Source organism: Artemia franciscana, chromosome 4 (assembly GCF_032884065.1).
Source record: "Artemia franciscana chromosome 4, ASM3288406v1, whole genome shotgun sequence".
In the NCBI taxonomy this organism is placed as follows: domain Eukaryota; kingdom Metazoa; phylum Arthropoda; class Branchiopoda; order Anostraca; family Artemiidae; genus Artemia; species Artemia franciscana.
In genome coordinates, this window is record NC_088866.1 from 1,996,636 (window position 1) to 2,011,942 (window position 15,307).

The window sequence follows — 15,307 nt, forward strand, 5'->3', positions numbered from 1 at the left end:
GTTATCCCCCTGTTTCCCCCGGTGTCCCCGTTGTAGTTGTGTCCCTGTGTCCCGGTCGTCATTTATATTCCCTGTGTCCCGGGTCCCGGTCATCATTTGTATCCCGGTGTCCCGGTCTGTATATACATTCGTTTTTTAGTTTTGTTTTTCTCCTTTATTTTTTTCCTTTTTTTTCTTTTTTAGCTTATTTAGATTTTTAGATTTTTTAGTTTTTTTTATTAGTTTTTAGTTTTTATTTCTTTTTAGTTTTTTTGTCCCGGTCGTCATTTATATCCCCCTGTTTCCCCCGGTGTCCCCGTTGTAGTTGTGTCCCTGTGTCCCGGTCGTTATTTATTTTTTAGTTTTTTACCTTTTTTTTAGTTTTTTTAGTTTTTTAGCTTTTTTATTTTTTTTATTAGTTTTTAGTTTTTTTGTAGTTTTTGCCTTTTTTTTAGTTTTTTAGTTTTTTAGCTTTTTTATTAGTTTTTAGTTTTTTTTGTAGTTTTTGCCTTTTTTTAGTTTTTTTAGTTTTTTAGCTTTTTTATTTTTTTTATTAGTTTTTAGTTTTTTTTGTAGTTTTTGCCTTTTTTTAGTTTTTTCAGTTTTGACGTCACCTGATCCAGTTTTTTCAGGTGACGTCACCTGATCCACGATCCACAGATCCACAGACAACTTATTTTTATATATATAGATAGTTTTTTTTTTTTTACTTATGTCCTGGTCGTCATTTATACTCCCTGTGTCCCGGTGCTTTGTTGATTGCTAATCGAACATTCCTTTTGTCCTGGTCGCTTTCTCTTTGAGTGTCGTCATTTATTAGTTTTTTCTTTTTTTTTTTAGTTTTTTATTGGTTTTTACCTTTATTTTAGCTTATTTTTCAGTTTTTTCCTTTTTTTTAGTTTTTTTTTTATTTTTTATTTTTTTTAGTTTTTTACCTTTTTTTAGTTTTTTTAGTTTTTTTAGTTTTTTAGCTTTTTTACTTTTTTTATTAGTTTTTAGTTTTTTTTTGTAGTTTTTGCCTTTTTTTAGTTTTTTCAGTTTTTTTTTTAGTTTTTTATTGGTTTTTACCTTTATAGTTTTTTTAGTTTTTTAGCTTTTTTATTTTTTTTATTAGTTTTTAGTTTTTTTGTAGTTTTTGCCTTTTTTTAGTTTTTTCAGTTTTGACGTCACCTAATCCAGTTTTTTCAGGTGACGTCACCTGACACATCCATCCATCCATCCACAGACAACTTATTTTTATATATATAGATAGATATATATATATATATATATATATATATATATATATATATATATATATATATATATATATATATATATATATATACTAGCTGTTGGGGTGGCGCTTCGCGCCACCCCAACAACTAGTTGGAGGGGGCGCTTCGCGCCCCCCCCCCAAGCCCCCCCGCGCGCGTAAGTCGTTACGCGCCATAATAGTTACGCGCCATTGTAGTTGTGTCCCTATGTCCCACCTGTGAATATAGAAATATATATATATATATGGTTTTAACTACGTAAAACTTGCGAATATACAACATTCTTTGCTGTCCCATTGTCTTTGCATATAAATAGATTGTCAGGTTATCCCCCTGTTTCCCCCGGTGTCCCCGTTGTAGTTGTGTCCCTGTGTCCCGGTCGTCATTTATATTCCCTGTGTCCCGGGTCCCGGTCATCATTTGTATCCCGGTGTCCCGGTCTGTATATACATTCGTTTTTTAGTTTTGTTTTTCTCCTTTATTTTTTTCCTTTTTTTTTCTTTTTTAGCTTATTTAGATTTTTAGATTTTTTAGTTTTTTTTATTAGTTTTTAGTTTTTATTTCTTTTTAGTTTTTTTGTCCCGGTCGTCATTTATATCCCCCTGTTTCCCCCGGTGTCCCCGTTGTAGTTGTGTCCCTGTGTCCCGGTCGTTATTTATTTTTTAGTTTTTTACCTTTTTTTAGTTTTTTTAGTTTTTTAGCTTTTTTATTTTTTTTATTAGTTTTTAGTTTTTTTGTAGTTTTTGCCTTTTTTTTAGTTTTTTAGTTTTTTAGCTTTTTTATTAGTTTTTAGTTTTTTTTGTAGTTTTTGCCTTTTTTTAGTTTTTTAGCTTTTTTATTTTTTTTATTAGTTTTTAGTTTTTTTTGTAGTTTTTGCCTTTTTTTAGTTTTTTCAGTTTTGACGTCACCTGATCCAGTTTTTTCAGGTGACGTCACCTGATCCACGATCCACAGATCCACAGACAACTTATTTTTATATATATAGATAGTTTTTTTTTTTTTACTTATGTCCTGGTCGTCATTTATACTCCCTGTGTCCCGGTGCTTTGTTGATTGCTAATCGAACATTCCTTTTGTCCTGGTCGCTTTCTCTTTGAGTGTCGTCATTTATTAGTTTTTTCCTTTTTTTTTTTAGTTTTTTATTGGTTTTTACCTTTATTTTAGCTTATTTTTCAGTTTTTTCCTTTTTTTTAGTTTTTTTTTATTTTTTATTTTTTTTAGTTTTTTACCTTTTTTTAGTTTTTTTAGTTTTTTTAGTTTTTTAGCTTTTTTACTTTTTTTATTAGTTTTTAGTTTTTTTTTGTAGTTTTTGCCTTTTTTAGTTTTTTCAGTTTTTTTTTTAGTTTTTTATTGGTTTTTACCTTTATAGTTTTTTTAGTTTTTTAGCTTTTTTATTTTTTTTATTAGTTTTTAGTTTTTTTTGTAGTTTTTGCCTTTTTTTAGTTTTTTCAGTTTTGACGTCACCTAATCCAGTTTTTTCAGGTGACGTCACCTGACACATCCATCCACACATCCACAGACAGACAACTTATTTTTATATATATAGATATATATATATATATATAATATGTATGTATATATATATATATAGATAGATATATATATATATATATATAGATAGATAGATATATATATATATATATATATATATATATATATATATATATATATATATATATATATATATATATATATATATATATACTTAATCGAATATATTTTTTTACAATATAAAATATCCTGTATTTTATGAATATACATGTATTTAAACCCAACCACCTTGCAGGCTGCACTCTGTTCATCCCGATTCTGGGATAGATCAATTTTAATACCTGCTAGATTATTTTATGCGTTTTTATTTCCTGGTTGACTCTCCATGGGCTTCCAGTTCATTCCAGATGCTACAATGCCAGGTTTTTTTTAGTAGGGTTTGTAGACCTAAGGCTTTTACAGCAGTCGTATTCGAAAAAGGTTCGTCAACCCTAACTTACAACAAAACTGTAAAGTGCAAATTTTACTCGGACTTGTTTTGATGAAGTCTAATCTAAGATGTACGATTTTTAGCGGGTGGAATTTATTCCGTGTTGCTACATTTAAGAAAATGGGTCAAGAAATCTTCACAAACAATTGAATTTTTGTCCTGAATTTGACATGGAACCTCAAATTCTTTATTAGTATTCTAGCAATTTAGATATTGATTTTTTGCTTCTTTTTTCCCCGCTTAGAGCCAAAAAATTGTAAAGCTTTCTGGTATGACCCCCTTCGATCGGTCTCTGACGAACTTCCCTCTTTTTTTAGTATGATGCTATTGTATTCAATTTTGAACCAAATTCTTTCCTGTCATTGAAAACATTGTTTATTTTCAAATTCAAATTCATTTTAATTAAGAAACATGCGACGGACAGAGCCGATTATTAGTTTTTATTGTCGTGCACACACAAAAATTCGTCGACAAGTCAAAATTAACATTCACAAAATTATAATATATACAATTAACAATGATAATTGTCACATACACACGAAAATAAGTCGACAAGTATACACAAAATTATAATATATACAATTAACAACAATAATTTGGATTAAAAAGTCGACCCAGCATTAAACAACTTAACAAATGAGGGCACAAAACTAAGCTCATAACGAGCATGTGACACAGTCACAGGTTGAAGTTTCGGTACAGGCTCTGCAACGGCCCTGAGTGGCCTTACCCGTGCCGGTTGATGTTGGGGCGGGAGGATATTTCGGTGTATAGTACTGGACAAGATTTTATTGCCAAAGGATAGGGCTAGTTTTAAACGACGAGATTGAAGGGTTTGAAGTTGAAACTGATTAAGGAGGGATATGTATGGTACTTTTAGGGCTTTTGAGATTACTAGGACGGCACGGTATTGCACCCTCTCAACCCGGTCTGACTGTTCCCTAGTCAGCCCGAAATGCCATAGAGGGCAACAGTATTCAAGTGTGGAACGTATAAAAGAGAAAGAGATGCGTAGGAGGTGTGGTGCAGGGATTCCATGGCGAGCCAACAACTTCAGTGACCTGATGGCCAAATTAGCTTTTTTTAACATGCCATCAACATGTTTATTCCAATTCAGATCCGAAGTATATGAACGCCGAGCAGTTTAATTTCGGTTACGTGACTGGCGCTGGGAATAGGTGGATTAAAAACTGGCGCAGATTTAAAAAAAGAAAATGTTAAAATTACAGATTTATCAAAGTTGACAGTCATTTTGTCCACCTTTGCCTCTTGACATATATCATTCATTAGTGAACTTGCTCTGCTTGGTAGGTTTTTTTCGACAACATTCAATGAGTGACAGATCGTCGACATACTTCCAGCGGTCATCCAGTGTTGTTGCCAAATCATTTATCATGACAAGAAACAAAAGCGGTCCCAAGAGGGTACCTTGGGGAACTCCACAAAAAATGGGCAGTGGATCGGAGTAGGTGGACTTATATTTTGTCCGTTGACATCTACCAGAAAGAAACTAGCAATTAAACACCCAAGGAATGAATGTACACCTAGTCCAAGAAGTTTTTTTTTACAAGAATATTGTGGCAAATTAAATCAAAAGCTTTTCTTAGATCTATTGCAATAAGATTAATCCAAGAATCTGGTTCATCGAGTTTTTGCAAAATACTGTCAATTATACTTACTAAGTAATGAGACGTAGATGTGTTTGGCATATTTCCAAACTGCCTCGGATCAATTTTGTCCAGAATACGGTCTTTCAGCCATGCTGCAACAAAACTTTCATACACTTTGCTAAAAATGGGTGTCATGGTGATCGGTCGGACACCCGAAAAATCCTTGGGCGCATCTTTTTTTGGTATTGGTGTAATGAACCCATTTTTCCAAATTGATGGATACTCACCTGTTTTTGTAACCTGATTAAAAGGGAGTGTTAGGGGGCCACCAAGATAATCTGGAAATGTTTTGATGAGATCGACTTTGATGAATATCTACAGGGGTAATGCTTGATCTTTTAAGCCTTTTTAATTTGAAAAACTCCTGGGACTCTGATATTAAAGGGGAATCAAAAGACTCAGGAGGAGGGGTGGGTACTTCCACACTCAGCAAAGGCGGGAGTTATTGCACAATTTTACCCAGATGTTTATTAAGGGAGTTGGCTGTTACGACGTCATCTACATCAATGCCAAAATCGACTCCTTTTTCCACCTTGCCTGTCATCCTTTTGATTCGGTTGTACCACTGGCTTGGTTTGGACTCGAACAGATGATTAACTTTACGTTCTACATATTTGTTCGCATGTTTTCGAGTGACTTTTCTTAGTTTGTTTTCAACCTGTTGGCTTGTTGGGTATTACCTTGACGGAAAAGCCATATCTTTTCCATTACCATTTTCTTAACTTCTTGTGTAATATAGGGTCGATCTGACGAGAAACGTTTGGTTGACTTCTCAGGAAAACAGGCCTTGTAATTTTGAAGCAAAGTTTCTTGGAAAATAGTAGCTTTTTCGTTGCTACTTTTAGCATCTTGAAATTTTTCCCATTTTTCGCAGCTTAATCATTGGCCAAAAGTCAGAAAAAAAAAGTCCATAAGTCCCTCATTTGTGATTGGTCGACTGATAGTTACAGTTGTAGTGCAATCGATTTTAATGGAACAGGTGGAGTTAAGTTCAAGAGAAAAGTGGTAACTTCCTCCAATCGGAGCCCCGGTCGTAGGTATGTTTTAACATTCGTGCATATTTGTGGAAATTCGGTCAAGGGAGGTGCCACCTTTGGTTGTGGGAAAATTGACGAGCTGCTTCAGGCCGATTCCGGCGTCCAGGTGATGGAGCTTTAATTCATTGGCATCGCCCATCATGAAAATTCCGCATGATGGGTATTTACCCAAAACAAAATCCGAACTGAGTTGTAGCTTTTCTGCGAATGCTTGGCGGTATTCACTCGTCTGACCCGGCGAGTAATAATACACGCAGAGAGCAATACCTTGGGGAATTTCCGGGAGAGGCGTCGTGGTTTTAGAATGACTCACATTATTTCGTCGTACTCAGTTAAAAAAGGGACATCAAGTCTAGCTGCTTTTAAAATTTCATGGGCATAAATAAGAACTCCGCCAGTGGATGGTCGTCAGGTCGTATTTTTATAAACTCATCAAAACCACCTATATTCAGGAGTTCTGGATTTTGTCGATGAACTTCAGAAACCATTAGGACAGATGTCTTTGTTGCCTGAGCTAGACTTTCTAACTCAGCCACTTTATCAAAATTTAAACTTTCAGCATTTGCGTAAATAAACCTAGGAAAGGAAAAAACATCAGAATTATAATACTTTACCTGAGTGGTGTTTGATGTTCTCGTTGTAGGTCTTTGTAAGAATATGTTGTTTCCCTGGTGGGCGGGGCTGTCATCAGGATTACCCACACCAACCAGGGGCTCAAATTTATTCAGTACTGGAATTGCGGCTGAAACGAAAGAAATTGTGCCCTCACCAGTGGGGGCTGTAAGGGTGGACAGGAGGGGGGAGGTACGGGGATTTGAAACACGGTCGGGGGGGTTCGGGGACGTTATCTTTTGTGGGGGATAGAAAAGTTGATGTTGCTGAGGTAGCAGATCCGGGAAAAACATTCCGACCGACCGAGAAGGCGCAACACACGCTTGGTTGGGGGTATGTTGATGTACGGGAGGGATTGTTGTTAAGGGGGGTCACGCAGGTCCGCAAAAGGTGTAATCGCGATGTTTGTGAATTCGTAACCCCCGTCCAATTAAGTCTTTTGATGCCGGGTTCGGATCCAGAAAAGCATTTTCCTGTCGATTGGTATGACTGGAACTACGTCTTTTTGATGTACCGCAATACGCATGCGCGAAAACACATTCTTTTTCAGTACATAATAAAACACAACATAAATCAACGTGGTCAAAATTACACTCATTATTACTGCAAGTTTTCGAAATAAAACGCGGACATATATTTAAAAAACGACACTTTTTTCTGTGCTTACAGAAACCACTTTCATTAAAATACCGACATATCTTGTTAAATTTGGGAGCCTCTTTCACAAAAAACCTGCATATAATATTACGTCCTTTACTGGTTAAGGGCTTGCGCTTAACTTTTTGTTGAACTATTTTCTCGAAAACAATTAACGGTTCATTTTCAGTCGGTTGATTGTTACGAAACTTATTCTCGTCAGCTAATTTAACACTTTCCTGAATCTCGTTATCGAGGATCATTCTCACGCTGCACATGCACTTTTTACGTCACTTAATTAGTTACAAATCTGATTGCTCGGGGCTTGTATAGAATTATTCAATTCAGAGCTAAAGGGAGACGAGCGTAATTTCACGGATGGCATGGGTGAAAGGATTCCCAACTGATTTAACTGCATCATTAGGGTGTCAATAATTGTTGTTTTTTCGTCAGTTAAGTTCTGAAGGTTACGTAAATTAGATTGGAGTGATTCGTGGGCATTTCTTAGGGGTAATAGTTCATTTTGAATAGCTGAGACTTCATTAACGTATTTAGAACAATTTGTGCATGGAGTTTTATCCTCACTGCTGGGCCTAGTTACTGTCTTAGTTTTGGGATTAAATTCCTTGGTGTGACTATGTGTGTGTTTATGACAAAGGGTCTAGGTCTAGGGCTCGCTTGTGGCGTAACTTTGCACGGAATTTTCATACCACTAGTAAACGAAGGTGAAGTGGGGAAGTCACAATTTAAGCACAACCATACCAGTAGTTTCTCTCTTGCTCCAAGCGTGATCCTTTCACACTTAGGATGCCACCATTGACTGTATATGGTGCACTGACCTGTCCCACTAGTTGCTGGGTTTCTACACTCAGGGTAGTAATATTTAGTCATAATTAACTTGGAAAAACTAGGTGCTGTGTACTAGACTGATTAGGAGGAGGGCTACCTCGAACCCGACCAACCCGTCTTCACCCGGGGTAAAAACCACAGAAATTCTCTACCTGCTGTGCGGAGGTTCAATATCCAAAATAATCCTCAAGTTCACATTTTTAAAACGAAAATCATAGATTAGATACACAAATGTCAAACAACACCACTGCGAGTAAATAAAATTGAAAATAGAATTTGAACAGCACCTCTCCGCAATACTTACACTTATGGCGAGAGTTAAAGAGCATACTAATGGCTTGGGGTATGGAACCAATGGCCGTCAATCCCGGAAAACCAGGCATCTTCAAACGAAAGTAGAGGGAGATATTAAAACTTTGAAATTTACCATAAATATTGGGGGCAACGTGCTGCAAACAGTCACAGGACCGCTCTTTACGTTTAAGTTATGGTGGTTTATCCATAATTTATTCTCAAACTAATGGACTTCATAAATTACAGTGTATTTTGTTGGGAACAAACTGAGTAGAGCGTGTGCATTATTTATTTAATTTTTTTACTTTTAATTGTTATATATTTGTCATAAATTTTCTAACTTTATGTTACTTATGTGTAAAACCCGCATCCGACGTATTTTATATAAACAAAATACAAAAAAACTATAATAAATTAAATAACTGGCCATATGATATCAACCCAGCAACTAATACGATTTTTGATCCTATAGATCTTATCAAAACAAATTTTAATGCTTGATAGTAAGAATAACCCATAATTGAGTGCAGGCACATATACTAGAATTTTCCATCGTATAAGAAGGAGAAAAATATATTCCTTTTAAAAAGAAAATAAATATTATTTTAATTTGTTAATAAGAATAACCCAAAATTGAGTGCAGGTACTATTTCTTCTGATAAAATTTTAACTTATTAATAAGAATAACCATAATTGAGTGCAGGCACGTACACTGGAATTTTTCTTCGAGTAAGAAGGTGAAAAATGTAATAATCCTTCTAAAATAATCTTTTAACATGTTAATAAGAACAACGTATAATTGAGTGTATGGATATACTCAGGAATTTTTCGGGGCTTAAAAAATTAACTTATTATGCCCCAAGGACATAACTTACAACCCTTTTTCTGATATTGTGTGGAGACTCTTAAAAGGGCTCTAGAGCTTCTGAATATCAATCCGATGAATCCCCTATGAAGTTTATATGACCACGCTTTCTATAAAACCTTATATGCCCCAAGGGCATAACTTACAACCCTTGTCCTGAGGGGTGTGGGGAGGGGTTGTCATCTTCAAAGACATGATTTCCGGACTTTTCAACTACGTTGAACAAAATGGCTATCCCAAAATTTTGATTGGATGTGTTTAGGGAAAGGATGGGCATGGGGGGAGGGTTTTGTTGCCCTCTAATCACTTTCGACTATTAAAAAGGGCAATAGTCGTTTCAACTTCCAATCGAATGAGTCCTTTTTGAATTTTCTGCGACAACTCCTTCGATACGAAGTGCCCTGGTCTAAGACCAAAAAAGAAAAATAATACATTGTGCCAACATCGTTCTCTACTTAGGCACCACTATGTTAGGCGCTGCCTATGATAACTAACTGTCGAATTTCTAATGATGTGTTTCAAGGGGGTATTAGATTCGGATTTTTTTCTAATTTTTTTTTTTCGATTTTCTTTAGTCCTTTTGCTTGATATTTTATTGCAACATTCTAATTTTAGAATTGTGACCCTGAAGGCCCATTGATGATGTACGTGTCAAAGATGGTACCAACATCTGACAAAGGCCGTTTTTATGCTTTTGGTCGTGTTTTCGCTGGTAGGGTTGCCACCGGCCAGAAGGTGAGGATTATGGGACCCAATTTCACCCCAGGGAAAAAGGAAGACTTATACGAAAAGACTATTCAAAGAACAATTTTGATGATGGGTAGATACGTGGAGGCAATTGAGGATGTTCCATGCGGTAATTATGGGTTTCAATTTTAAAAACTCTTAATCACAGCTTAGATACCAATATTCAGTTATGAAAACTCGATTTATTTTTTGGACACAGTGCGCGGTAGCGATAATAGCGGCTGGAGACAGGAAACTGATAGTGGTATCTAATTGGTAACAAGAAACTGGTATTGGTATCTAAGCTGTGTATGCAGCAAAACAAAATATGTATAACAAAATGTGTATGCAAAAAAATATGCAACAGTATTTGTTTCTTCTTTTTCTTCCTACTATATGTTCGTTATTATTATTATAAGATTTTTTTGGATTGTTTGACGATGTGTTTAAATGGACAACTTCATTTTGAAGTTAACAACCAAGAAAAATCCTTTCCTGTATCCCTAGCAATAATACCTAACCACAGTTTGTTAGAGGAAATTTCAATATCTCCCTGCCCTCAGTCTCCTCCGTGTAAATAAGTTATTCTACTTGTTTTCCACGTCAAGGAATAACTCCCCTCCCCGAAAAATCCAAATCCCCTGGCGAAACTTAACTCCATCAATTCCCCTTCGAAACATGTAAAATAGCAATCTTATCTTTTAATTTAAGTATATAAAAATTAGGATAGGATTACTAACTTACCCGTCAGGCGTTCTTGGATAATTAATATCCGGAAAATGTGAATAATGTGACTGGGCAGTACTATCAAGTATTTGTGTTAAGCGGTGTCTTTCCGTCAGTATGAAGGTTACTACGAGAGACTAGGGGGGGAGGAGGGTTAAAAGATTTGGGCGATCGGATAAACTGTGTTGCAATGCATATAGGACAGACATGTTTTCAATTATATGATATATATATATATATATATATATAATATATAATATATATATATATATATATATATATATATAATATATATATATATATAATATATATATATATATATATATATATATATATATATATATATATATATAATATATATATAATATATATATATATATATATATATATATATATATATATATATATATATTTGTTATCCATTGCAAATTAGCTTGTGAGTCCTTATGAATCACGGGTTGACAGCGATGGTATAGTATAATTTTACTTTTTAAGTTTCGGTCTTTCCTCTTAAATAGGATTGACCTGAATAGGGAAGTGAACAAAATCGTGTAAAGGTTGTGACTTTTATGTAAGTCACAACCTATTTTTTTGTAAAGCCTATAATTGTGACTTCTTTCTATTCATCTGTGCCATACTTAAACGCAGAAAGAGGCATAGTTGTTTTTTTTTATCAGCAGTTTGGTCTGTCTTGCTGAAAAGTAATTCAAAATTTTTTGGGGGTTCTCATAATTTAGTTAGTATAATTATAAATACTTATTTTTTTTTTTTTTTTTAGAAAAAGGGTGGGTGGACTATTCAACATGGAGCAATGAAGCTCATGGTTCGGGTAGGGGTAATGAGGCAGCGTCAAAAGATCCCCCGTGAAAAAAAAAATGTAAAGCTAGTGGTATGTAAATTCATTTATCGAGTTTTAGACCCCGCCCCCCACACACACACACAAAATATATTGTTTTTATTAGTAACCGTCCATTGCATATTAGCTTGTGAGTCCTTATGAATCACGGGTTGACAGCGATGGTATAGTATAATTTTACTTTTTAAGTTTCGGTCTTTCCTCTTAAATAGGATTGACCTGAATAGGGAAGTGAACAAATTCGTGTAAAGGTTTTGTGAAAAGCACAATCTAAAGCCCATGATTGTGACTTCTTTTTCTTTCATCAGTGCCATGTTTAAATGCAGAAAGAGGCATAGTTTTTTTTTTCGATTAGCAGTTTGGCCTGTCTTGCTGAAAGATAATTCAAGAATTTTTGGGGGTTTTCATAATTTAGTTAGTATAATTATACCTATTTTTTTGAGAAGGTGTTAAAGGGTGGTTGGACTATTCAACATGGAGCAATGAAGCTCAGTCTAGCAATAAAAAGTGGAATGAAGGAATTCGAATGGGGGTAATGTAGAGTATTTTTGATTATGAGCTGCCAAACTCGAGGGAGGATGATGAATGGTCGTTTTTCTTCCCTGCATGAGGCAGAGCCAAAAGATCTCCCACGAAAAAAAAAAATTAAAAGCTAGTGGCATGTAAATTCATCGGTCGATTTTTAGACCCCTCCCCCCCAGACACACACACAAAGTATATTGTTTTTATTAGGGATCGTCCATTGCAAATTAGCTTGTGAATCCTTATGAATCATGGGTTGACAGCCAAAAAGCATTAAAAAGAATAAGTAGTTCAAGGATACAAAACTAGCAAAGCTGAAAAACTGGAATAAAATAAAGGCATTAAGCTTTTCACTAAAAAGGACAAATTATATTCGGTACCCTTTCTCAGCGAAAAGAAACATCATAAAATACGTAGTGAACAGACAAAGCTCAAACTTGCATTGTTAGCAGATTGTCCGAGAGCATGTTAAGGGACCTTAGATGTACTATGTTGTATAATAATAGTATTTTAATATTCGGATCGACACAGAAGGCTCTGTATTGGAGGAACACATTGGCATGTCAAGTAAAAACTTTGTACTTCTTCCTGTTAGAAATAGAAATCATCTCCCACAAAAATGAGAAGTAAAAACATAGGGCGTGATAGCTACACTTGAACAAACCACTAATAATAATAATAATTTATTTTTGACCCGCTACAAAAATCAAAGCGGAGTATCAATAAAAGAAACAAAACAAACACTACACAAAACAGAAAAAAACAAGAAACTAAAGCAAACGAGTAAGGCCTCCGTGGGCGGGCAGATACTTATAAGTAGACTGGGGTATTTTGTCAGCAAGCTATGTGAGCTTCGACCCAATATCCGGGAAACTATAAATAGATATGAGACTCCTATTCCTATACCATGGAGGCAGATACAATAGAAAACGGGAAAACCGGAAATAATAAGAACGAATTGAACTGATATCTTTTTTATGAAAAATAGGGTAAATACCAGAAAGAAACAAAACCGAATGATCTGTAAAAACCGAGTATAATTTAGTAAGATACTTTCTATTGTATCTACCGTATCTATTGTGTCTACACTGTTTACAATGTATTTGCAACTAATCGCTTTGCAATAACTTGCTCTAATTATGAGTACACGCAGCAATCTTCGCACTGGGAGAACGCATTTTCATCTAGTAGATGCCGAGGCACTTTACCGAGAGATTGCATAACTGTCTGCTCATTCGATTCAAGTGAACGCTCTTGTGTTCGAAATATTTTTAAAGACAATAAATTCATATGATATTATGATGGTAATGCACAGAGCTGTACTTATAAAACAGTGATAATAAATTCAATTTGCATTTTCATCTAGTAGATGCCGAGGCACTTCACCAAGTGAGATTGCATAACAATCTACTCACTCGATTCCAGTGAACGCTGTTGTGTTCGAAATATTTTTAAAAACATTGCATTCATATATTATTATGATGATAATACACAGACCTGTACTTATAAAACAGTGATAGAAAATTAGATTGGCTGAAATAAGTATAATGGTTTTTGGTCAAATTGATATATTGTATATATGGAAATAATTTTATTGTTTTTCGTAGGTAACATCTGTGGTTTGGTTGGTGTTGACCAGTTTTTGGTCAAAACAGGAACAATTACCACGTTCAAGGATGCACATAACATGAGAGTGATGAAATTTAGCGTATCTCCTGTCGTGCGTGTGGCTGTTGAGCCAAAGAATCCAGGCGATTTACCAAAACTTGTGGAAGGACTTAAACGTTTAGCCAAATCAGATCCTATGGTACAGTGTATTATGGAAGAGTCAGGAGAGCATATTATTGCTGGTAAGTTGTTTAAGTTTCTCATATTCAGCGGCTCGCAGGTAGAAGAAATTTCAGTTTCCTTTACCTTGCGGTTTGTTTGTATCAAGTTTTTTTTTTATATTATTGCTGGTAAGTTGTCTAGTATCTGTTATTCAGCAGCTTGAAGGTAAAAGAAACAGAAGTTTCCTTTACCTTTCTGTTTTTGTATCCATTTTTTTGTCTTTATTTATTTATTCTCATACATTTGTTTTCACTAGGTTCTAGTGAACTTTTTATCTTCCTTTAATATCGTCAGGTGGACTGAAACTAAACAGAATTTGGAATAATAGCTTATTTTGATTATATATTTCTGATTAGTTTTAATGACTAAATATAATGATTGGTTTAACCTTGGATCATTTAAATTATACTGTACATTATGGAAGAGGCATTAAGACTTTTCAATTTAATTCAGCTTGAGAAAGTTGAGTATAATGGTGGATTTTGATATGTTTATCTGGTGTTTTTTTCCAGTGACTAAATTTAACGATTCATTTTTCTTGAAAATCAATTTTTACCAAAACTTTTTTCCCTTATTTTATTTTTTTTCGTTTTATCTCGGGAGTTATTCTTCAGACAACTCCTGTCAGCTTCTCTCAACTTATATCCTATCAGTGTTGCTTTAATGTCTTCTTTTCTTTACTTTTTGAAATTAATAACTCCATTTATGTACCAGCTACACTTGCAAAGAACCAGATTTCAGATCTTTAGCGCATCAATTGCTAATGAACTTGAAGCAGTTGAAATAGAAGTGATTGAAGTTGGGGCATTAGGGGCATAATCAATTGCCCAAACGGGTAAACAGGGATTTCTTTTGTTTGAAAGATTAAATCACAGAGTATTGATTTCCTTTGAAGGTCAAAAATGGCTTAGAAATAATATCCTAAGGCTCTTTCCGACGAAAAATTCGATTTTAAGCCGGAAACGTTTCTACTGACAATTGTGACCGGTAGTTCACAATCTACTTTGTGAATTCGACTACGAAGCTGAGAAAATAATACTGTGAATTTGCTGTATTCTTGCCCAAATCTATAAATTATGCTGTTGCACATTTCCAAAAATCTCGGGTTGTTAGTAGAAAAGGCCACTATCCCATTGTATTATATCTCTTTATAATAATGTAGGTGTTTGGAAACCGAAACGGTGGCTGGTAGAATGTGTCCCATTGGGATCCCAAAAATGGTTTAAATAAAGAATAATGCTGCCACAATGCTGCCTACGGTAGATTAACATTATGCTTGGAAGAGTATAGATATCTTAGATATGTGGCATTTAACATGTACTGGGCGTGGAAAACATCGTAAGCAGGGAGGCATAACTTTGGTGAGGTATATAAAAAAGTATTGGTAACTGAAATGAGTGGAACCTGGTGTTCTTGTCGAAGAGCAAAATCGTGAATGCAATCTAGCATCTGGTATTTCTTGGCATTT

The 15,307-nt window shown here is 34.8% G+C and overlaps 1 protein-coding gene across 2 annotated transcripts in view; it reads left to right on the forward strand.

The window, feature by feature from the left end:
- Window positions 1-15,307, forward strand: part of LOC136025846 (translation elongation factor 2) — a 61,808-nt gene that overhangs the window by 27,970 nt on the left and 18,531 nt on the right. The window contains exons 6-7 of one of the 2 annotated variants that reach the window (XM_065701863.1): window positions 9,795-10,035; window positions 13,617-13,967. In XM_065701863.1, coding sequence (XP_065557935.1) covers window positions 9,795-10,035; window positions 13,617-13,967 — 592 coding nt within the window. The remainder of the gene's footprint in view (window positions 1-9,794; window positions 10,036-13,616; window positions 13,968-15,307) is intronic. The other variant, XM_065701864.1, reaches the window with a different exon arrangement.